Source organism: Plectrocnemia conspersa, unplaced genomic scaffold (assembly GCF_051122295.1).
Source record: "Plectrocnemia conspersa isolate PC_06_02 unplaced genomic scaffold, ASM5112229v1 ptg000008l, whole genome shotgun sequence".
In the NCBI taxonomy this organism is placed as follows: Eukaryota; Metazoa; Arthropoda; class Insecta; order Trichoptera; family Polycentropodidae; genus Plectrocnemia; species Plectrocnemia conspersa.
Genome location: NW_028277172.1, coordinates 1656901 through 1680502, shown reverse-complemented (window position 1 = coordinate 1680502; position 23602 = coordinate 1656901). Strand labels below are relative to the sequence as shown.

At 30.4% G+C, this 23602-nt stretch overlaps 1 protein-coding gene across 25 annotated transcripts in view; it reads right to left on the bottom strand.

Moving 5' to 3' along the window:
- Positions 1 to 600: 600 nt before the first annotated feature.
- The window catches only part of NfI (Nuclear factor I), a 47645-nt gene continuing 24643 nt past the window's right edge, over positions 601 to 23602 (bottom strand). Inside the window, exons 2-14 of one of the 25 annotated variants that reach the window (XM_088189802.1) lie at positions 9226 to 9381; positions 8966 to 9157; positions 8694 to 8901; positions 7848 to 7919; positions 6832 to 6927; positions 6513 to 6710; positions 4191 to 4331; positions 3933 to 4138; positions 3762 to 3873; positions 3464 to 3705; positions 3266 to 3393; positions 2210 to 2313; positions 601 to 2139 (exon numbers count right to left, since the gene is read on the bottom strand). In XM_088189802.1, coding sequence (XP_088045928.1) covers positions 1976 to 2139; positions 2210 to 2313; positions 3266 to 3393; positions 3464 to 3705; positions 3762 to 3873; positions 3933 to 4138; positions 4191 to 4331; positions 6513 to 6710; positions 6832 to 6927; positions 7848 to 7919; positions 8694 to 8901; positions 8966 to 9157; positions 9226 to 9381 — 2019 coding nt within the window. In that variant the 3' untranslated portion in view covers positions 601 to 1975. The remainder of the gene's footprint in view (positions 2140 to 2209; positions 2314 to 3265; positions 3394 to 3463; positions 3706 to 3761; positions 3874 to 3932; positions 4139 to 4190; positions 4332 to 6512; positions 6711 to 6831; positions 6928 to 7847; positions 7920 to 8693; positions 8902 to 8965; positions 9158 to 9225; positions 9382 to 23602) is intronic. The other 24 variants (XM_088189807.1, XM_088189812.1, XM_088189814.1 and 21 more) reach the window with 24 other exon arrangements.

Here is a 23602-nt window from a genome sequence, read left to right as displayed (position 1 = left end):
AGAGAAAGTTACAGGAGATGAAATTTCAAAATTCTACTGTGCCGCTTTGATCATATTCGTCAAGTTATCACATAAATTTCAATTTTTGTATCGTATCATCACAGTAAATTACCCAAAAGTTGATCTCAAATCATCGTCGGAAATCTTGACTTGTAAACCTTACAGTTTTTACACATATTACACCGTCACCGTCGTTGTTAATAAATTCTACTTACAAATAACCATTTCAAGCATTATATATATATATATATTTACAATTTACAGTTTATCTAACTAAATCAGGAAGGCTATGGTTTCGTTTTTTTTTTTTGTTTTAACGACTACAAACTTAAGTCAACGTTATAACGATAGTTTGGCCACAATCTCAGTTTCACACGTTATATACACGTTAAGTTTAATTTCAACAACAAAGTTTTTACACGAACGAACGAAACCCTTCGTCTGTATATAATTTGAGCCGCTCTGTCTCGTTTCTAATCATTTACATTTGAGTTTAATTTTTTTTTTAATATTGATCACAGAATTTCAACGTTTGCAAGCACCATTTGTTAATCAATTGGTGTTCATTGATGAACTTTAAGGCAAAATCTTTTTAATTACTTTTTACACTACAGTATATATATAAATATATTTAACGTACCAAGTCACCTAGACTAAATTTAGAAACAATAGTTTAAAACTGCTATATGCAGAATGGTCCAATAAAGATTAAATAGTTGTAAATCATCTACATGAAAATTGATACAAAAAATATTGTATTGTTTATTTTTTTAAATATGAAAGTTTCACGAAAGTTTTCATCGAGCCTAAATTATATGCATCTATATATGAAACTCGTTATAAACCAAGATATTTTCAGTGAATTTGTTTTAGAGATTTGTTTCAGAAAATTATTTGGAAGTTAGAAAAGCGTAAGCAACGTAAACAATTAACAGTTACAGTGAAATCTCAGTATAGCGAAGCTCATGGGACCGAATTTGTTTTATTGCACATAAGGAAGATGATTTATTTGTATTTTATTTTTAATTACAATATAACTACAGCATTAAAATAATCTCTTATAAGATTTACGTTTTAAAGGATACTGTAATGAACATCAAATTAGTTAAAAAAAATTTAGGGTCAGCGAAACACCTTGAATGTCGCTTGTGAACACATCTGGCATACGCCAAGTCAAGGACGAAATAAATTCAGAGAAATATTGTAGCAAGTTGTAACGTCATTCTTAATTCGGATCAAAATATTTCGTTATACTGGGATCAGTCTTCGTTACAGTGAAAGTTTTTCGGGTACAAATTTGTGTTTCGTTATTTCGGTATTAATTACAAAGAGATTTTAAAGTAAAATAAAATTCTTCCTGATTGAATTATTTTAAGCCTAGTTTAATAGAACTTTAATTTTCACTAAATAGTAGCAATGCAATGATCAAGATCTTGTTACAAAGTTTAGCTTTAAACGTAAATTATATTATCTATACAGTGAAATGTATTTTACATTATTCAATCTTTACTGGACCATCCTTAAATGATGACTAAAAATAAATCGCTTTTAAAAAAGTAATGCATTTTTAGAAACGATAAAAAATAACAAAAAAACACTATAATCAAATTGAGATCAGTGTAATCTTTGTAGCGGCATAGTATACTTCATAATGGTCAAAGGACAACACTCCGTTCCAATCTGCGGGCGAGTGATAATAATTTCATTTGAAGAATCTAGAGAACCGCTTCCTACACCTGTGGTTTCATCGTTACATTTTTAGAGTTTCGATAACGTTCAACAAAATAAACATGCTTACACAATAATTTAACACAGTCAAACTGAAAAATACTACCGTATTAATAATAATAATAATAATAATACAAACTCATTGTCATTGAAATGAAATATGTCATTTGAGTTGAAGTTACAATAAAAAGAGAAACAAGCAAAACTAAAGAGAAAAACTTAACATAATCTAGGTGCTTAGTATATATCATGGTGTCTTGGATGCGATTAGTAGGTCGTTTGATTTATCGGTGCCCGGGGAGTCCATGTCCTGGGGCTGATGCTGCTGCATTCCTTGGTCGCGGCAGACCAGGTGACTGCCGTCCATGGACGTAGCTTCGCTCGTTATCACGGACGATTGGAAGAACCGATCTTAGAATATTCATAATAAAAAAATTAATACAAAGCACAGAATTGCAGGAATCGGACCACTAGTGCTTACCTTCATCCATTAAAACTACTGAGTTGGAGTCTGGATTGTTGCCGGACACGGGGTGCGCCATGATGTTAAAGTCTTCTTCCATGGTTATGTATCCTCCGTTCCATCTGAAATTAATGCAGTAAACTTTGATTAATTTAAATAATTTAGTATTTGTTGTGAGTGAGACTCATTTTTGGGAGTGTGAAAGGATTTTTTTGCTTTGAGTTTTTTATATGCTTACCAAAAATTATTAATTAGCACATTTTCTACTTAAATCAATATTTTATATGAGCGCATATTGTAAACGGATTTGTCGCATAATCACGCTAAAAGCGCAATAAACAAAAATATTATTAATCTTCACAAATCGTGTTTTTGTACTTGACGATTATAGATTCCAAGGGTATAACGTTCCTAAATTCATAACAGCATTCATTCGGTGCATTTACAAAAACTTTTAACTTGTGCCGGCGGAAAGTGAAATACGACAAGGACAAGTGCAAGGTTGCCAAATCTCTTGTGTTTTAAGTTCTGATGGTTAGGCACATATTTTGATAAGAAAGATGACGGAATTTAAAAAATCTAATTCATTTAAGGTTGTACTGGTACCGATAATACCGGTATTAAGGCAAAAATTGACATAGAACTATCAAAACAAAAATGCTTAAAAGCAGAGAATAAAAAATGCTCATTTTAAGGTATTATTAGCCTATGTAGTGTTATCGGCATAGACTAGCAAAATATAAATTTAATATGCAGTATTTACGTATTTTTTATTCTATAATGTGTACATAAAAGTGTTAACTTAAATTTAATTCATGTTACTTTTAAAATGATTAAAAATATATAAGTATATGACAGATAAATAAAGACCGTTTTTTATTTCGGTAATACCGATATAATTACAATCCTTAGTACCGTTGAGAGTGGGCGAATAATGAAACCTCCTTCATATTGCTCAAGCGTATATAAGCGCATCGGTCCAAGAAATAATCACTCCTGCTATATTTGCACTATTTAGGTTTGTATACTAATTTTAACACGATATAAATTATTTCACACAAGTTTCATTCTCACCTAGGTACTGCAGCGCGGGTTGCGGTTCGAGGTGTCGTTACAGCAGTTGAATAAAGGCTTATATTAGATGGAGATATACTTCCAGCTGGAATACTGCTCATCGAACTAATTGACGGATAGTTGAAGACCTGAAACAATAAATTGTACAGTATAATACAAGTATCGAGAAGAACTTTATGTTTAATTTAGTGTGCTAACTTGTGCACTCTGTCCATGGAAATGATTGAATCCTTGGGAATACTCTCTCGGCGCGTAAGCTGGAGGCTGTGGAGGGCTTTGGGGCGCAAGGTTCTGCGAGTCTGAGGGCGACGGGCCCCTAACACGACCTCTGGGACTACCTCCACCTGGAGGGGACGGACTGAGGCCTCGCAATCGCTCGCCTGGGGATAGGGCAGCCGGGGGGCTCGTTGAGCCTGAGATTAGATCACCTAAAAAGGATTCTAATTGAAAATGTAATCATACATGCATAAGTCGTTTATTCCAGTTGTGCTAATACCTGTGGAGCGAATAATCGCAACGGGACGGGCCATGGGCGGCAAAGGCGGGGGCGGCAGCATACTACTGGTGAAGTAGTGAGGCTTTGGACTTCGCGACATTCCTCCGTGCATCTAAAAAACCGAAAAGAGATATACAATAATGACATTCCAGTGACTGACCAATATAGTACCTGTGTATTCTGAGGTCCTTTGAAACATGACAGTACCTGTAAAGTCTGTGGCCCTTCACTGGTATCCTGGCAAACGAACGTTACGAAATCGGATAGCGTGTCTGGATTGCCACCCGTGGCCGAGTGACTTTCTCCCGGATACTTCAACCCTGAATGATGCACTACAGATTGGGGTAACACTTCACCTTCAATGTTTTGAAAATGCACTATTATCAATAAGACACACAGTTTAAATGTATCAAGGGGAACTGGTAGTACCGTTTGAGTATATTCCGGCGTGGTGGTCGGTGGAGCCTCCGTGTGGTTGGTAGAATATCGTGTTTGGTGCCACCAGAGCTGTGCTGCCTTGGCTAGAAGATGTCACTAAGCTTCCGGGCGTGTTGTGAGGTAAACCTGATACTGAAGACGTGCAAGAGTAACTTTTACTTTGAATTGCCATAGGCCTTGGCACGTGAAATGATCGATTTACATTTTTCCAACATCACTAGAATTTTATTCCATAAACGATATCTATTTGCACATAAAATAATACGTGAGAGAAACATCTGTTAAGTACATTTCTGTCACAATTGATAAGAAATTCAAAATGACTCATGAAATTTAATAACGCAACTGATTGATTACACTAGTTCTCATTGATTTTAACAGTTATTTCTAAAATAAAATCACAGTCTGCTACGGTGCTTGTATGGTGGAGTGCCTCTCAGGATGTGAGCGCAAATGAGAGGGCGAGTGTCTGCCGGAGTCACATCATCGAAGTCCAGGCTTAAGTATTCAGTAATCACAATCATGCAGCAATCATCCAGCCAATTATACGCCTTTAGAAAGTGACATTTACTTGATGGATATCTCCGAGGTGAATTGTGTAACGGGAATATTGTAGCCTTCCTGTGCTATTTATCGTCCTGTGACATATTGGTGTGATCGTACTATTGTTAAATAATCACTTTTGGTCACAGTAATTGCGCGGTAAGGTCTACCATAAACGAGAGACTGTATGATGTCCAAAAACTCAATAATAATTAAATTATCGAATTCAATATTTAGCACGTAGTATTAAAATAATATTTTTAACACTTGTCATGAGTTCAACAAAAATAAATAAATATAATAAAAAATACTTGAATATATTTTTTCTATACTTGAGAGTGACTAGTGCCGCTCCAAAATTCATGGTTCTTTATGCGCCTTTATTTTGTTTCGAAATGCGAGACAATAAGACGCTTTTCCTCAACAAAAAAATGCGTTTACGCCTTTAAAAAATATTTGTGAACAAAATATCGGCTGTGTCTACTATGACCGAAATTCGCAGAATTTGTTCGTTAAACAAGATATATTTGTTGTTTCAAGGCGCAAATATTTTATTTCTGTAAATTCAATAATTCCATTGCAGTAAATTTATTTCTGATTATTTAATTTATATGCAAATCCACACAAATAAAGATCTTAATGCAAATCAAATACGTTCCAATCATTATTAAATATTTTATATACATTAAATTCGATAAAATTATGTATTTAAAATATTCCATCCATTTTCCTAATTAATGCAATTGCATTTGATCTTTATTATGTAAATTTAATAAAGCTGAAATTACATCTCTGATCAAAATGTATGTAAAAAAAATAAATTAAGCATTTTCACAATGTTTTGTGGTTTTTAAAATACGCGTCAAAATAATACGCATTTTCTCGCTCAAAGAATAGTTATTGTTATTCGGCAATGTTTTTTGGCTGCGGGTCAAAATAATTAAAATGTGACTATTAAATGACGGGTCAGTGAATATTTTTGGTCATAACAACCATATATGTGGTCTAGTCGTGACATCGTAACACGTTAAAAAAATGATATTTGCAGAACATAAATGGGTCACTTCAAATCATCAAATGGGTCACTTGGTGACCCGCGGGTCATAGGTTGCCGAGCCCTGCGAGCCCTATTTCGTCATCGAGGAGCGACAACAATGGTTTCGTTTTTAAAGAGCAACCCAGTAGACATACTCCCAGAGGGTTGCTTTTTCCATTCTTTATTATATAATATATTATCGGCTCATTTTACAATACGATCATTGGTCTATATAAGCAAAAACTAATGGGTTTCATGTCTAGATAAAGTAAAATATAAACTCCTTGTTTATTTTTTAGAAGCGTTTTGGGATGAAATAATGTTGAACTTTCAATTTGAACAGACATAGTTAAATAAGGATTGACTTGATTAGCTAATTTAAAGCATTATAAAAATATTTTCGTTTTTGGGTTGTTCTTGAGCTATTTTAAAGTTTTAAATAGGTTTCAATTCTTTGTCAAATAAAAAGTGCACAAAATATTGCAAATATGTGTCTTGTATCGATATACTGATTTTAAAATATTTTTTTATAAAATATCGATATACTGATTTAAAAATATTTTTTTTTTCTTAGTATACCTTTTTCAATAGTTTATAAAACAATGATAGCATGATCTGTAAAACTCTTAACTCTTAAGAAAAAAATCTTACCTAATAATGGTATATATATTAAAATCGTTCATTTCACGTGAGATACCTATGCTACTCGATTAAATTGAATCTAAGATGCTTACTGAAGCAACTGCCGACCATGATAGTCTGCGGTGTTGATCTATCTTGGTCGAAAGACGTCGGAGGAGCTGGAGGAGCAGGCGCTGGACTTCCATAACCCCCACAATAGTAACCGCCTTGTTCTAACTTGATTCCACTGCCACCACTTCCACTACTTCCAGTTCCACCCTCCTCGCCAGTCTCTTGTAAAATGGATGCTGCTGGGACATATCATGTTTGTTAATAGCATATGTTATGAATAAGTCTAGCACTGTTTTTTTTTAAGATCGCAACTGACACATTTACGTTAAAGAAAAGTTTTTGATATTGTAATTTTATCACCTTTAGATATTTTCCAAAGTTCCCTCGAAGAAAAAACACCTGTCGCCATTATAATATCGTTACAGACGACACCGTTATATGGATTATGACTAAAACCTAAAAAAAAGAAGAAAAATCAACGTTACATCAATCATTATTTTTTTTAAGTTTCTAAGACATCCATATATTTTTAACACACGTGGATGGTCAATTATTATGAGATAAGAACACAACAACAAAAATATGATATATATGCAAGTGCACCAACGAACCAATCGTTGGTTGTTTACCACCAAGAGTGTGTAATACAATTCAAAGACTCAAAAACACAAACATTCCCAGGCAGATGGTATAAAATATTGGCATTCTGAAAACATGTAGTTTTTTTAAAGTCATAATATGATCATTTTGAATACACACTAAACATGCATCGCTATAATTTACTGAAAATATATATATATAAAAGTGATACCGTGTGATAGTTGATAAGATAGAAAGTGTAGATGACGATGAAAACGACAAGACAAATCGGTGCTTTTTCTTTAAGGGAAGATTTTTTTAATTAATACTAATAGTCATTTTCTAAATAGATGTGTTCATAAAATTATAATAAATAAATTTTATCCAGTGTCATGTTAATTTAAATACCACTCAAATCCTCTCATCAAAACCATTGACCATCATGCAAATAAAGTGAAGGGAGTAGAAGAGAATGGAGAAAATTTAGATCACACTCTTAATCGTCTGTAAACTTACCTTAGCGTATCAAATTATTAAATATATAATTATCACTTCTCAAGCATGGAAAATTAGTATTGAGTTGCGCCTAGATATACAGATAATCATATATTTAATTATTTATTTACAGTGCGATCAACAGTGGTGTTTATTAATCGAAAAATCTATTATACACAACATTAAAAGCTTTCACACGAATAAACAAATAGTTTTATAATATAATAATAATACAAAAAATGCAAACACATATAAAACACACATAACACGAACATTTATAGAACACACATTCACATTTTTACCTTTATTTTTACCCTCATTTTCGTTTTCTTTATTTTTTGACTGTGATAGATAACTTGACCCGCTAAGTATTTCTGAAAATCATTCATATACACGTTTATAATAAATATATTAGTAAAAGTATAATTATATTTATGCTTGTACTAGTTTTTATTTAAATTTTATATAAGTATTTTTTATCCACATTGGGAATGCTTATGTTTGCAAGATAACAGTATTTTAGTACTTTTTAGTTACAGTATAATTAACCTTATCATTTAAAATCATATCATGCAAGAAACTGTAATCACCCGAAAGAAATCATTAAATGAAAATATGTATTATACATCATGTTTAATTTCTTTCTAGTAACCGTATTAAATTATATTTATTTAAATATAAAAATAGCTATACTTATTTATTCATTAACTTTAAGAGCAACTTATATTTGCTTTAAACGTCTTAGTGTTAGTTAAAACTATGTATATATATATTGTATTTTAAAATGTATTAATGTCTTAATTTATAAATTCTATTGCAAAGATTAGTTAAATATTTAATGGTTATCACTGACACGAAATGTTGTAATATACTCACTGACATATTAATAGGTGAGGTGTAAAAAACAATCTTAAGAATATTGCGTATTACTTAAACTCTCAAGATACTTACATTAATACATTTTCATTAATCATTACACATCATGCACTATATCGAGAATGTCTAAATGAAACCAGAGTGTTTTTAAAAAATAGTTTAAAACCCAGAAAGATTGAGTCATATTTTGGTTTCATTTGCAACAGTCTACTATCAAAGTCTACGGTATGCTACTTAAATTTCGTGCTAAAACATGTAAGATTGTGAACAACCGATGGGTAGGCGGTAGTCATCACCGTAGCTGTTGATGAAGTTTGCCAGATAGAGGTCCAATTCCCTCACAGACACATTAATATGGTATGGATTGACACAAAGTCCCGGCTGAGTACATTCTGGGTTCTTCTCTAACCTCTCACCGTCGGTGCTTTCTAGTGGAATGGCTTTGAACAGTATTACCATGACCAGATCCAATCGCCATACCTGAAAATAATATTAAAAAAATATAATAACTATACTAAACCAATATATAAAACAAAAAAAATACCTTGTCCGCCTGTCTTAAGCAGTCAATCCTTCTCATTTTTCCTTTTTGATCAGGATTACTAAGTACGCACACAGCTGGTCTTTTTCCTGTTATGCTGAGGACAAAGTCTTCTCGACAATCTTGGGTTATATCTTTTCGTAATTTTCCTAATAATCTTGAGGCCCATTTTTGTTTCACCTCGGCTTTTTCGTTCTAAAAAAATCATAGACAATCATTCATAAATACTATTAAAGCATTATTGCTAAAAATTAGAGCAATACTTGTAATTCATATTTAGTGTGGCGCTCCTCTTCCAGTGACATTCGCTTTTCATGTTTTTTGAAATATTTCCTTTTCGCCGCTTGCAAATTAAACCATGTATATGAAAAGGACTTGACGAATGGCATCAGGGCCTCGATGAATGGGTGGAATTCATCCTAAAAATTAAACACTTATAAGTCTTCAAAAAGTTTACAATTATTTGCTATAACACTTAAGAAAAATGCTAAATATATTTTTTTTCATCTTGCAATAGTATAATATAGATATTTTCTTTGATTGAAAAATTAACTAACATTAACATCGAATATAAATATTATCTTTAACTACACAGCATTTTTATTAATCACATCGATAAAATAAAAATGAAACATAATAATATGAATTAATGCTAAAATTATCTTTGTATCTCATGTGTAAAGCAGTGTTTTATTAATTTTATATTTGATTCTTTAAACTCAAACATTCGTCAATCATATATAAAAATTAATTATTATACGACGCGATCACCCGTGATCGTTGCGATGGAATAATGTATTAAACGTGTTTCTTCACAATAAATATTTCTCTAAAAATTGTTGAAAAGTTTATACAAATATTTTTTAATATTTCACAACTAGATGTTTAAAAATATGCTTTCTTTCTTGGAAGCCATTAATAGAAGTCAAAAGTATTTGAATAGCAAAATATTGTTCATGATTTTATCAACTAATGTAAGAACCGGCATTTTTCAAAAATGTATGGGGGCTTTTCATAAAATTATGCCATAAAATTTGACTCTCAGCGAGCTTAAACCTCGTTCTTTCCATAATCCATAATTTTTTTTATATTTATCTTAATAAAAATGTAAAATAGCAACAGCCGTTATTGACAATTTTCTCTTCAGATATAAATACGGGAGCTCGAAATTCCTTCGTAGCTCTACGCTCTGTAATAAATCGATCTGTTCTGGTTCATTAAATCAAATCATAATCTTATGAGGATATTATCTTCAATAATTCAGTTCTTTGTGCATTAATAATAAAAGTGTATTTACAATAATTAAGTGTATTTTTATATTTAAATATATTTTTTATTTATCAAAGTAAATATGTGAATTCTCATTTCTCGAAAAATAAAAAAATCGAGAAATCAGAATGCTAGGAACGAGTTCTTTTTTCGCTATAAAAACTATTAAGTATATAAACATTTGTATATTAACAAAGACAGAGACTACACGAACAAGGCCAAAAGGTCGATGCCTAATGCTATGGAATGCGTGGATATGTTTTTAATATTAACTACATAATGTACTGACAACTACTAAGCATCACTGAATTCACATTACATTATTATTAATTTAACTGATTTTAGAAACATCGCACGCAGATAGTTTACTATATATTTATTAGTCAATAACAAATAGTCAGTTTCCGCCCCTTAATCATTGCATTGGTCAGACGAACGATAACTGGAAGAGACATAGCCTCCCCCTTTCCTCCCGATTTTAAGGTTTTCAAGTTCAATTACGTTTGTACTGAATCACAAAAAAATAATCCTATTGGGATTATTTTCTTCAACGATCATTTATCTGTGCATTAATAATAAAAATGTATATACAATATTTAACTGTATTATTTTAATTATATTACATAGTTTTTATCACAAATATATTTTTTTATTTATCAAAATTTCTCGGGAAAATCAAAAACAATGAGAAATCAGAATGTCTAATTATTTTTTCTAGGAACGAAGTTTTTTATCGTCGACGTTATACAAACGATTGAGTATATTAACATTAAAAAAAACAGAGGCTACATGAACAAGATCTAAAGGTCGATGCCTAATGCTATGGAATGCGCAGACATTTTTTTAATAATAAACAATAAAAAGCAATCTTTTAAGAATCTTGTAAGAATTATTTTTGCTACAAGGCGAGTTAAAGACATTATTTTTTTAATGAAACACAATTAGCAGATAAGTACACAATGTACTGACAAGTACTAATCGTCATCGGATTCAAATCACTTCGCTTTAGAGTTATCCAAACTATTAATAAATATAAAAAAGCCAAAATAAAAATTAGAAGACAGAAAAGCAGTCGCTTTCCATAAGAAAACGCCTGAATCAGAAGATTTCAACAGGGTCTTTGAAACGATTCTGGGACTACTACACTTTATTAACTTATTACTGTTTGATTTATTGTATAAAAATTCCATATTACGCATAATACTATGGAAAACAATTCTAAATTTATAGCAAAGGTATACCTTTCCAAACATACATAAGTAATATTCAGATATTATAAACACAAAACCCAGAAGTCTTACTCCAGCTTTATTTTTCAACACCTAAAGCGCGCAGAATTTCCGATTCATTTTAGGTACTGATATCACAAGGAACACTTTTTGCTATTGTTTATAAAGTTCATCGATTATTTTTTTTGTATAAGTTTATCAGTGACAAACGATCGTTTCATTATTTTTACTATATAAAAACGACAATATTTTGACAAACATGGCTGTTAAATTACACTTAGTAGAACCCAGCACAAGTTTAAGAATTTCATTTGTTGCTGTGACTAAGACTTGGTGACTAAAACTCTGCCACGTCACGCGCACCTCAGCAGAAACGCATGGCTTTCAACCGAGTTAGAAAAATCGCTACACATTTGACTAACCCTATACTTTCCAAAGTTAATAAATGCTATGCAAAAATCCTTCTCCTCGACAGCTCCTGTCAAAATAAAGAAGCGCCCGGCAGGCGCTTGCGTTCTCGCACATGGCAACACTTTCGCGCGTTTCCCCACATTCAAATTAGCGCCGCGTTTCGTGGCACGCGCGTCCGGAATTCCGATTGTTGCGGCCAATTGATTTTTTTTCTCTGTTGACAGTAAATACGCGCCGGCTCCCTTGACCTTGCCGGCAAGCTATGGCAAGCGTTAACCTCTCGAGCGATCAGAATAATCCTGGCAACACGCAACTTTCCATTGCCAAATGGCGCTGGCTCCAAAATTTCACTATTATTTCCTGGATGGGTGACAATTTTTGGGCAGCCGGTAGACGCATCGGATTGTGATAGGTCAAGCCTCTCTCACTCTCTTTCACAGTCAGGGTTGCCATGAGTTTGATGCGAGATTTTAATATTTGTAGAGTGGCAACATTACAAGTAGATGTTTATTTAGTAATCGAATCTGTTCTAGTGCATATTAAATTATTTACTACAACTGGTATACCGCAGGGTGGTTTGCTCAGACTGGTCCCTATTTTTGCATGAAGTATTTGATTAAATACACATTTGAAGCAACATTTCAACAATGTTGCTAATAAACGTAATTTGGAGAGAGAAATCGTCATCAAAGTATGACCACAATGGTTTAGATTATAAAGAGTTACCCGGAAGACACACCCATACGTTATCAAAGACGATGTACATTAAAGTGGAAAGAAATATTTAAACCTTGACACTTGTTCACTGAGAAAAGCAAAGCGCCAAAATCAGATCAATTAGATCAGAGATTAGAGACCAGAAAGATTTTGTGCATTTTAAAAGCAACCAACTGGAACTTCTCTAAAGATTTTGATATTTTTATTTACAACACCACTCCTTCAAAGATTGCAACTTTTACTATTCTGCTTCTGCAGGGACTACACTATAGCGAACGCAAACGTCTGCTACAAATTTTTGATCAACCTGGACTCTTCAGCATTCGACATCGCCACCCAATACTGACACCTAATTTATAAATAAGCTACACAAATTAGTATTAAAACCGAAAATTTAATAGTTCAATTTATGAAAATGCATAAAATGCATTATCTTGAATTGTCTAACCTACTTTTTATTTGAGGAAAGCATTTATAGTTTAAACAATATTTATTTCTGCTAATTATAATTATTATTAAAATATTATATTACTGATTTTTTAATTTACTATCTACTACAATTAATGGGTCGTTAAAACGTGTGAATAAAAACGCTGTATATGACAGAAAAGGTAATTTACAAAAAATAATAAACTGCTCGAATTTTTTTGTAAGTTGCTAATTAGTTTCTTACGTGTATATTGTGGCTTATATAGAAACACCTTTAATCAATAGCATATGAATATCTAAAAATATAGCTGTAAATTTATAATATAAATTATAACTTTTATATTTTTATTTTTTTATTTTTTTATTTAACAATTCTAGTAATGAAATTAAAATAATGTTGCAAAAATCGAGTTTTCCCTGACTTATTTCGCTTTTATAAAACATATATTGTTTTCCAGCGGTTTATTATTTATTAACTTATGTATGAAAGGTGGTAAATTAAAACAGAAACAACTATTTTTACAAAATGTAGACAAACTTTGCCACCACCTCTCTTAAATGAAGAGAGCTAAACGTCAAATGGAAAACAAGCGTTAAATACCTAGGCTTACAACTGCACTTTTTTTTATTTTTGGCCAATAGGAGAGCGCAAAAAACAATTATCACTTCTCAGAAGTCAAAAATCCACGTCAAAAGCAATAAAATCGTGTCTGCGCCGTCACGATTTTATTGCTTTTGACATGCATTTTTGACTTCTGAGAAGTAATAGTTGTTCTTGCGCCCTTCAATTGACCAAAAGTAGTTTAAATATACTTTCACCAACACTTTTTTATCACTAATGTGTATACTAACAAATTAACATTTGCGTATAGATTAATTCACTCCTCAATGGGTTAAAGGCTTAAAAGTAATTAATTAAACTAACCAAAATATATATGGATAACTAACAAAAAATCAGAAGAAGAAACAAATTGAAACCAGCATGAAATGCTTTGTTTTCTATATTCCGAAATTGTTCTAAATCTTTTTAAAAACACCTTTAGTTATATTCTATTTTATTATTGTAAATAAAGAACGATTTAGTAACATTGCTAAAATAAAAATAAAGACAATAGAACACCTGTTGTTAAAGAAACAAATAATAAAAGAATATATACTCTTCTTGATTCAATCCAAGACGCATATGCCATTAATCATTTTTTTTTATACAAATTCAATTTTTGCTAAATTTATTTACTTTGTAATAAAAGTTAAAACAGTGATTCTAGATTCACCCCCAAATCATGCAGATAAGAATCGTTGATCTCTTCCCTTTTCCCCGATTTTATTAGCCAGAATGCTACCGTAAAAATACATTTATTCGCATTTATACTTTTTACTCTACTTCTGATTTGAAGATAAATAAACGAAAATTTAGTCATGAACTTGAATCCAGCGGAGCTTACGTCAAATCGACACAATGACGCCTATTAAGTCCATGGAAAGCAGCTGATTCAAGTTCGCTCGTCAGAGCTTTCAATTCAAAGATTCAATGTGATAAGCTTTAACGAGCAAAGTGGAAGCAGCTGCTTCTTATGGACTTCAAAAGCGTCATTGTGTTGATTCGACGTCATTAACGACCCAGTAAACCGTGTATTTAGAAGTGGGAGTATGAGACAGCACACTTTTTCAATGTTTTTAATATCCGTAAAGCGTTTTTTTGCATTATATTCTGAAAAAATACGAGGTTTGAGTAATAATATTATAAAATAAAAAATGGATATTCTCATACAATATAGGTCACGATGTTTGTTGTTGTAATTAATTTGAGAATCACTGATCTATCCCACATAAAAAAATCGTCACCCGCAGTGCTGCCAACCGCAACGGTCGGAAAAGCGCCGACGCTGCGTCACCGGCATTGCGTGAGCCAACGACCAAATGTACCCCCACCCCGGTGAAAATTTTTGTTTTGGTCGTTCGTTCGAAGGGAGCTCCCTCGCCACGTGTTGGCTCCACGTGTCGAGCCTACTGGCATCCCTGAAAACACAGGGAGGCTTGCCAAGTGCGTGTCGCGTGAATGGAGACCGTGAGGGGCCATTCATCATTATATCTACCTAGGCATGTGTGTATGCGGATAGATGTGCGGTCGAGCCAAATCGCTTCCAGGAGGAGAGTTTCCCAGAGCAGAAATAACGCGACCCGGTTTTTTTCACAGTTCTGTTTACGTGACGGTGCAATCAATGGCGTAACATTTGCCAATAGTTTCTACTTTCGTCCGCCATTGTCTGGCACTGCGCTGCGCAGCACGTGCTCTTAGTGGAGTCGTTATTTATGCGAGATTGCTGTGTGTAGTGATGTTGTATTTCGATATGGAAAATGAGGATTTCAGCATGAAAATGTAACACAAACAAATAGCATAAACACTATTTGCTTTTTATCTAATAATACATGGGTAATAACAAGACAACTATAAACACACCATTAAAAATGTAGGCAAATTACAATTCTGTAGAAAATATTTAAAAAGGATACAGCCAACTCTTTATACTTTCTTACAAATATAATCATAAGCTTCTTAAATATATATTTGAGGTTAAGTTACCAACTATCAAAATCATAACAATAAATGTTGAGGGAGTGTCTCGAATTCGCTTTCGCATAGTCGAGGCAAAGCAATTTATAGTATTTTTTTTAGTAATATCTGTGTATTTTCAAACATTACAACACTATTAGATAAATACGATATGATATATAATTACTTACTTAATTTTTTTTTATATAAGAAAAATAAATATTTTTAAATTTCTTTTAAAAAAATATTTTTAATTTATGTATGTATTTTATATATTGCATTAAACAAAGACTTAACATAAATTAACTTGTGATTAGTTCTAGTCACTAATTCGTATTATATTTACACAGATAAATCAGAAAGTGGTTCTTCAGATAAAAAGGTACGAATATCTGATCTTCAATTTTCAAGATGTATAACTTTTGTATATGATAGTGGTGTAAATCAGTAAGATAAGTTACTGACTAATATCATAAGGACTTTGGTTAGAATTCCATATAAACAGTAGCGACCACGTTTGAAAGGGTTTTATTCCCAAAACTCATCTGACCAAAATGATCATCTGTCAACAATGAAACAAGACAATAGCGTAAAGATGGACCATATAAATAACACAAGTTTTGTTCCTACTGTAAATATTCTCTTTCATTGTGAGAATATTTCTTTGTAGCGAATTGGTCACTGATATAATAAATCACCGGATCTACAAGATTCCCGTCGAACGTCGCTTTCTAAAGGCGTATGCAGCGATTGGCTGGATGATCGCTGCATAATTGGTCGGCAAGCTTTGCAGTCCTGGACACTTAAGCCTGGACTCTGACGAGGAGAAGGCAATCACCAGGGCGGAAGTTATTATTCGCAAAATCCGAACCGCTTCTTAAATATATATTGTGTTCTATACACTGATCCTTAATTAACGCGGTGGATACGTTCCAAGAAATATCGCGTTAATCGAGGCATAGAATAAAATTTGTAAATTGTAAGTAATATTAAAATCCTGATAATGAAATATTTATGAACATTAGCAGTTCAAGTATTAAAAGTTACTGAATTATATAATATGTGTATTATGCTAAGCTTTAATCGATTATTTCACTTTTTTAGCAAAATCATTAGGAAAGTAGCTAAAATGGGGGCAAATTTTAAAAGCTAAGCAAGATTATTCAAATATTGAAAATACTGCGATGATCAAAAGCTTACCTATTTTCAATTGAAAGGTAAGTCTATCGAATATGTAATACTTTAGGAAGCGTAGCAAAAAAAATGTATTTTTAATAAATTTTTAATTTTGGAAACATTTTGCATTTGGAAGCAAAAGTTTATATAAAGTGTTTGTTATATAACTTTAACGTTATATATCTATGTTTTTGCGGAATTGGATTTGGATATATACAGTGCAGTATGGTTGGGTTTGTCGAGTTTTTCCGTGCGTCCGCAGTGCATTCCGTTATTGATTTGTGTGAAAGTCGAGCTTTGTGCATTTAGGACGAATTTTAATAGTGAATTTTTCCATTTCGATGTAAAAGTATTAGTAATACTATTAATTTAAAAACTAAAAATGAACCAGCAGTAGCTATAGTCTGATTTACAAATATTTTTTTAACAAACTTTTAATTTATTCAGTAAAAAAATATTTTTTATTAACTAATGAAATATTTTGCAATGTAGAAAAAGTATTAAATTATAGTGACTTTCATATTTAAAATATTTTAAAAATTTATCTAGCAGCTTAAATATTTAAAGAGCATCTCATAAAAACCATAAATTGATATTAATCTTTAATAAACTGCACATACTAAGAATAAAATAATGATTAAAGCTCACAATGTTTGGCTAAAATTTTTATTTATAAGAAAATATTTAAATGTAACAATAATGACAGTGATGATATTGCTTTAATGTCTTGTAATTATTATAAATCAATTGGAAACATAATCAAAAATAAATAATTTAAATAATTATTAATTCGAGGTAAATTATGTAGCTCTGAATTAAAAAATATTAAATTATAAAACGTTTTAAAATTTGCTGATAAGTGTAAGACTTATTTTTATCTTATCACTAGGAACATAAATGTTAATTTAAAATTTAATTTACATTTCCATAATTATTTAAAAAAACCCTACTTTATACTTATTTTGCGCCAATCCCTATATATATTTTCCATTTTATTTTTGCTCTAAAATTTGCTCAATTGTATTTTAGAGCTAAAAAACTATACTATTTTTTTAATGCATCTAAGTAAGAATAAACATTTAATTACTACGTAATTTAATTTTTAAAGCTTGCTTTTAAAAATAATATGTTTTATATTACGTTCTAGTTTGATTTTTAATAATAATTTCAATATTCATCCGTGAGAGATGAAAAATTTAGGAAAACCTTATCTGTAATAATTGATCAAAAGTATTATTATTTAATAATTACTAATTCCGTTCCCCTAGGTACGATAAAATGTAAGAAACACAATAATCGAGTAAAAAGTGGCACAACTTTTTCGTGTTGATCTGATAATTTTAAATTTACAAAAATATTATTATCGAATAAAAAACTAAATTGATTTGAAATCTGTCGAGTACGTTTATATTGATTTGTTTACAATCAACCCCCGGCCGATTAAAATTTTCAAGTAGCTCAATTTAAATGAGCATTATATAAAATAAAATGTGCATTTATTATTTCACTATTTAAATATCAAATTCGGGCATTCAATAACGAATAGCTTGTGCATTAAAATAAATAAGCTGTGCATTGGCGTTGATGTGTTTTATGATTAATTTTAAATCTTTTATTCGAACAGCAAATGGACGTTTTGCAACTGTTACAATGAATTTATATAATCAACGGTATAAATATAATTTTAATAAAAAAAAATATTAAACACATACATATATGTATTAAATGCTTATTTTTTAATAATTTAATTCACATATCATTCGTTTTTAGTGCACACTACAAATAAAATGTTGTTCAATTTAATATCTTAATGCTTATTTTTTAATTATTGTAATGCACAAACAATTTGTATGATGTGAAAAATATTTATTTAAATGCACATATCTCTTAAAATAATTCCCTGTTAAATCAAATCAATTTCCAAATATTCATTATTTAAGCTATTTGAATATCTAGTTGTAAACTATAAAATATTTTAATATATTCGTTAATGTATAAGAACAAAAAAATACAGTTGAAGTAACAGGTAATTAAATTATGTAAAATTTTTTTAATTAATCACAATTAAAAAAATAATACAGCTTTAAATCAGTACAAATTTTAATTTTAATTTTTTCTGTTACTAAATACTACAATTTTGTATACTTTAAAAAATACTTTAGACCAACTTAAAATTAAAAATTGTTCAGATTAATTCAAAAGAGATAACAAAAATCAATCATTGAAAAAGTTTGCTGGACAGTATTACCCGAAAATTTGAGTAATTTCTGAAATTTCGGCAATCAAAAAGCTATTTTATGTATGGCCATGACGATTAAAATAATATTAATAAACAAAGATAAAAATAAATTTCATCAAAAAAGGGCACAATTGTGATGGATTTAGCAGCGGTATATCGAAAAAATTAGTACCTTCGTTGTTGTAATACAATAAGACATTGTTGTAATGACAAACTCAGTTTTTAGTGTTCTTAAAAATTGAATGAATTAAAATATTTCACCACAAATATAAACAAACAGTTGGTAAAATATTAGGAATAACGAATAGTAAAAAATATTCTAATATTCAGATTAAAGTTTTTGCTGCTGATGATATGATTTAAAAATTACAAAAATGTTATTATAAACTACAAAAATAAATTTACAAATCTTGCAAATGTTGAGTAAGATTATTTACACCTTCGATTTATATATGTAAATATAGCATGAAAGAGTCACTAGAAATAATTACGTTAATGTTAGTAAATCCTTAATGAAGGAATAATATAAATTACAGTAAATCAAAATAAAATATATTTTACTTAGATTCAGAAAATATATCATAAAATACGTTTGATTATGTACCATCATTTTATGTGAATTTTAACTTGAGCTTAGCAAATTTTTTTCAAAGGTTAAAAATTCACAGATACTACAAAAATATAATATAAATTAACCAAAAATTTCCTTTATTTATTACATATTTTTTAAGAAATAAAATGCTTGAGAATATCAATTATTAAAAAATATAATTTATGATTATTTGTTACACGTAAGAATATTTTTTAGATTAAATATGTTAACAGTCTAATGTGATTCAGTAAGGATTCTTAATAAAGCAATAAAAATAATCGTCATTATTATCAAATCCAGTCCATGGAATTCCTAACATACGTTTAGAATCTATCGTCCTAATTATGTTCTAAATTGAGATTTAAGCAATGAAACACGTTAGCATTTATAATTACAGTACAAAACAAACATGGACTTAAGTAAGCTAAACCAATAATAGCAAGGGCATATTTGCACCAAAATAGAGCAACGTCAGAACCGTTACTCTACCACAATGCGGAAAATCTTTTACTTGTGATATATGTGTGTCAATTTAAAACCATTTGGTTCTTTTTAGCATATTTTCCGAGGAATCCGAGAAGGCGCCTTGTAAGGTCGTTCGTCTGTCATCGACCTGTTGAACCAAACACCTGACATGCATCACAATAAGGAGCATGTAGAATGCATCACCACGATCAATGAGTCCTTTCGATCGTGAGGTGCTACTGCAGTTTATAATTAAACAAGAAAATTGATTCGGCAGCTCGAAATAAGCTTGGGTGTTGAAATGGGTGCGTTACTAAACTGACACCATTATATGCTCGAATGTGCTAAATAATATAATGATGTTAATATATCATAAACAGTGTTTTCAGAAAACACAAGTTAAACTAATGCTTATAAGTGGTTTTTCATTTCATTGAAAATTGGATCATAAAGATATATTTAGATATACTTTATGTTACGAATATAAAACATCGCTGTAGCTTAATCTAGTGTTGCAAAATATTTATTTCAAGACTTTTACTTTAGATTATATGCAAAAATGTAGAGGAAATGTTTAAATATAATCAGGAAAATTAACAATTTTTTTAAGTCTGTACAAGAAAAGTTATATTCAACCCAAACAAATAAAAACAACCTAGGATAAACGTTTAGTCATGTGGTCAATGTAGTCATAGTTTAGTGCCACCGTAGTTTTATCAAAATAAAAAAATATATTTTGGCATATATTTGGCATTTGCAATCATCATAAAATAAAATAAAATAAAAATAAAATAAAATAACACTTTTAAATACTATTGTTATTTTAGCAAAATATGTTCAGAAACAATCTGAAGCCTAAAACAAACGAGGAGAATCTATCACGGAACACATGTCTTTACAGAACTTCCTACAACTACTAGAGTAACAGGCGTATAATAAGGTACTGAATATCATAGATTTTTACTCATTATCTAAATAAAAAAAACTAGATTTTAAAACATAATGACGTCATGTAGTGCGTCAACTTTTTGCTAACGGCTGCAGTCATTAGCAAAAAATAATGCCAACTGCCAAAATACTTTAAATCATCATTAAGTCGACTATGAAAATTAAATCATATTTTTTTATCAAATCTGACGCAACAATCTGATGTCAGGTATTACATGAATAAATCTAGATAAGCGGTGTTATTATTGTTATTTAACAGCGGAGCTCGCCAAGAATGAAAACACCTCTAGAATGACGTCGGCCAAATAATATCGTTTTTTTCTGCTCGTTCTTGACCGAACTCATATATTTTTTACCTCATTTCCCCTTCATTATTTGGCAATCTTCCTGTTTGCTTTTTATTGTTTGTTTTGAGCCAACCAGCCAACTACGACGGACCAATGACTCCAATTTTCTATTGCCTCAACTTTCCATATGGATTGCTACGAATTTTCATCTTGTTATAGCATATTAGAAACAGTACAAAACGATATTTGCAACAAAATTAACTAATGTGTTACTTTACCTAGAAATATTTCGGTTGGACCCTATCATTTTTTTAGTTTTTATCTTATCTGGGAGAGCAAAATTAATAAATATTATTAATTTAAAATTCCTAATAGATAATCATTGTGAATAATTTAAATACAATCAAGCTATGTTGAATATAGTGATATATATAATAATTGTTTTTATTACAAGAAATATATTTCCAAACATTGCGTTCAGTCTGGTGTCCCACTACTTACTTAGTGGTTGTAGATTGTATTCACCTCATTAAAACGCATTCTGCTAAAAAATGTTACAAGAACGTAGCAACACAAGATTTACTTTTAATAAATACATTTAATAATTTTGGTAGACTTATTCGAGATATATTTTTTTTGCAAAATAGAAAAAATCTAAATAAAATAGCAATTTTTCTATAGTAAAATAATATGTATATATTTTCTATAGTAAAATAATAATATCTAGTAATGTTTTTTTTGTATAACGCGGCTTAAATAGATTATTTTGTGCTCATTTGAAATATACTTGAAGCGTATATTTTATATTTAAATCATATTCACTGCTAGAAAAATATTACTTAAATTTACATCTAAATCATTTTATTGAATCTGTATGGCAAAATTATCAATGTTAATATCAAAAAATAATGCATATTCTACATATCATTAAAAATATGCAATACTACTAATGCTTTATATTTTTTTACAATGAAATCTCAGTATAGCGAAGCTCACAGGACTGAAGAAAAAAAATCGTTTTTAAAAATACTAAATTCGTTATATTGAATTAAAAGAAAATGATTTTATTTTAAATTACCATATTACTACAGCATTAAAACTGTACTTTCAACATTTTTAAGGATAAAAATTGTTAAGAAAAAGTTTGAGGGTCGGCGAAACGCCTTGAATGTCGCTTGTGAACACATTTGGCACACATCAAGTCAAGGACGAACTGAATTCGAAGAAATATTGTGGCAAGTTGTAACGTCTTTCTTAAATTCGGATCAAAATATTTCGTTATAGTGAGTCTTAGTTACAATGAAAACATTTTGTATGAAAGTTTTTCGGGGACAAATTGAAGATTCGTTATACTGGAAATTTAGTTATTTAGAAATTTTTTACAAAGAGATTTCACTGTAGTGCTAAAAAAACACATTGTAGTTGCCGAATTTTCAGTATAACGAATTTTTTTCTTCCGTCCCGTGAGCTTCGCTATACTGAGATTTCACGGTATATTGTTTTTATTATGACTGTTATACATAATAAAGCTATAAAGATACATTTTGCAAAATAGGAATAATTTAAAATTTAACTACCTGCGTTATAAAAAAATACACAACTAGAGTACTTAGTCAAGACCTTAAGAAAGAAAATAATGTCATATATAAAAATAGTGTTCAATTTAATCTTCTTTGCAGAAAACTGAAAAATTTATATCTAGTGGGATTTTTTATGTTTTATATAATAAAACAAAAATTCCACAGGATAACAATGTTATAGTCTTGTAGGATTAGTACAGTAAACTATGTTTTTAATGAATATAAAACTAAACGTTTCTTAATATTGCAGGATATAAACAACCCACAAGCAAGGATAAGAATCGTAATGTTTAATAACAAAAAAGCTTTAGAAATTGCCCTAAAAAGATCAGTGGGAATCACGTTCCCCAATTTTATTCACTACTGCCATCTAGAATTATTATTGGGTATTACAATAAATTATAAAACATTTACCTACTTCATCGATTGAACTTAAAAGTGGCAGTTGAGTATAAAATAACACGGGTTGCAATATTTCGAGTATCGGGTGTTAGATAAGTTGAATTTGTAACAAAACTTTAAAATTTTAAGGACAATAAGGATTTTGACGGTCGATTTGAGTTATAAAGACATTTTTTTACTGTGTGATATATACATTAGGGGTGATTTTATCTGAATTTTAAATTAGCCTTTAGGATATCTCTATAAAATCAGTTGATTGGCAAGTTTTGTTCGCTGAAACGCCGTGGCAGACCATCAAGCTTTTTGGCTAATAATGCCCGAGTACTATAGAATATACCCATA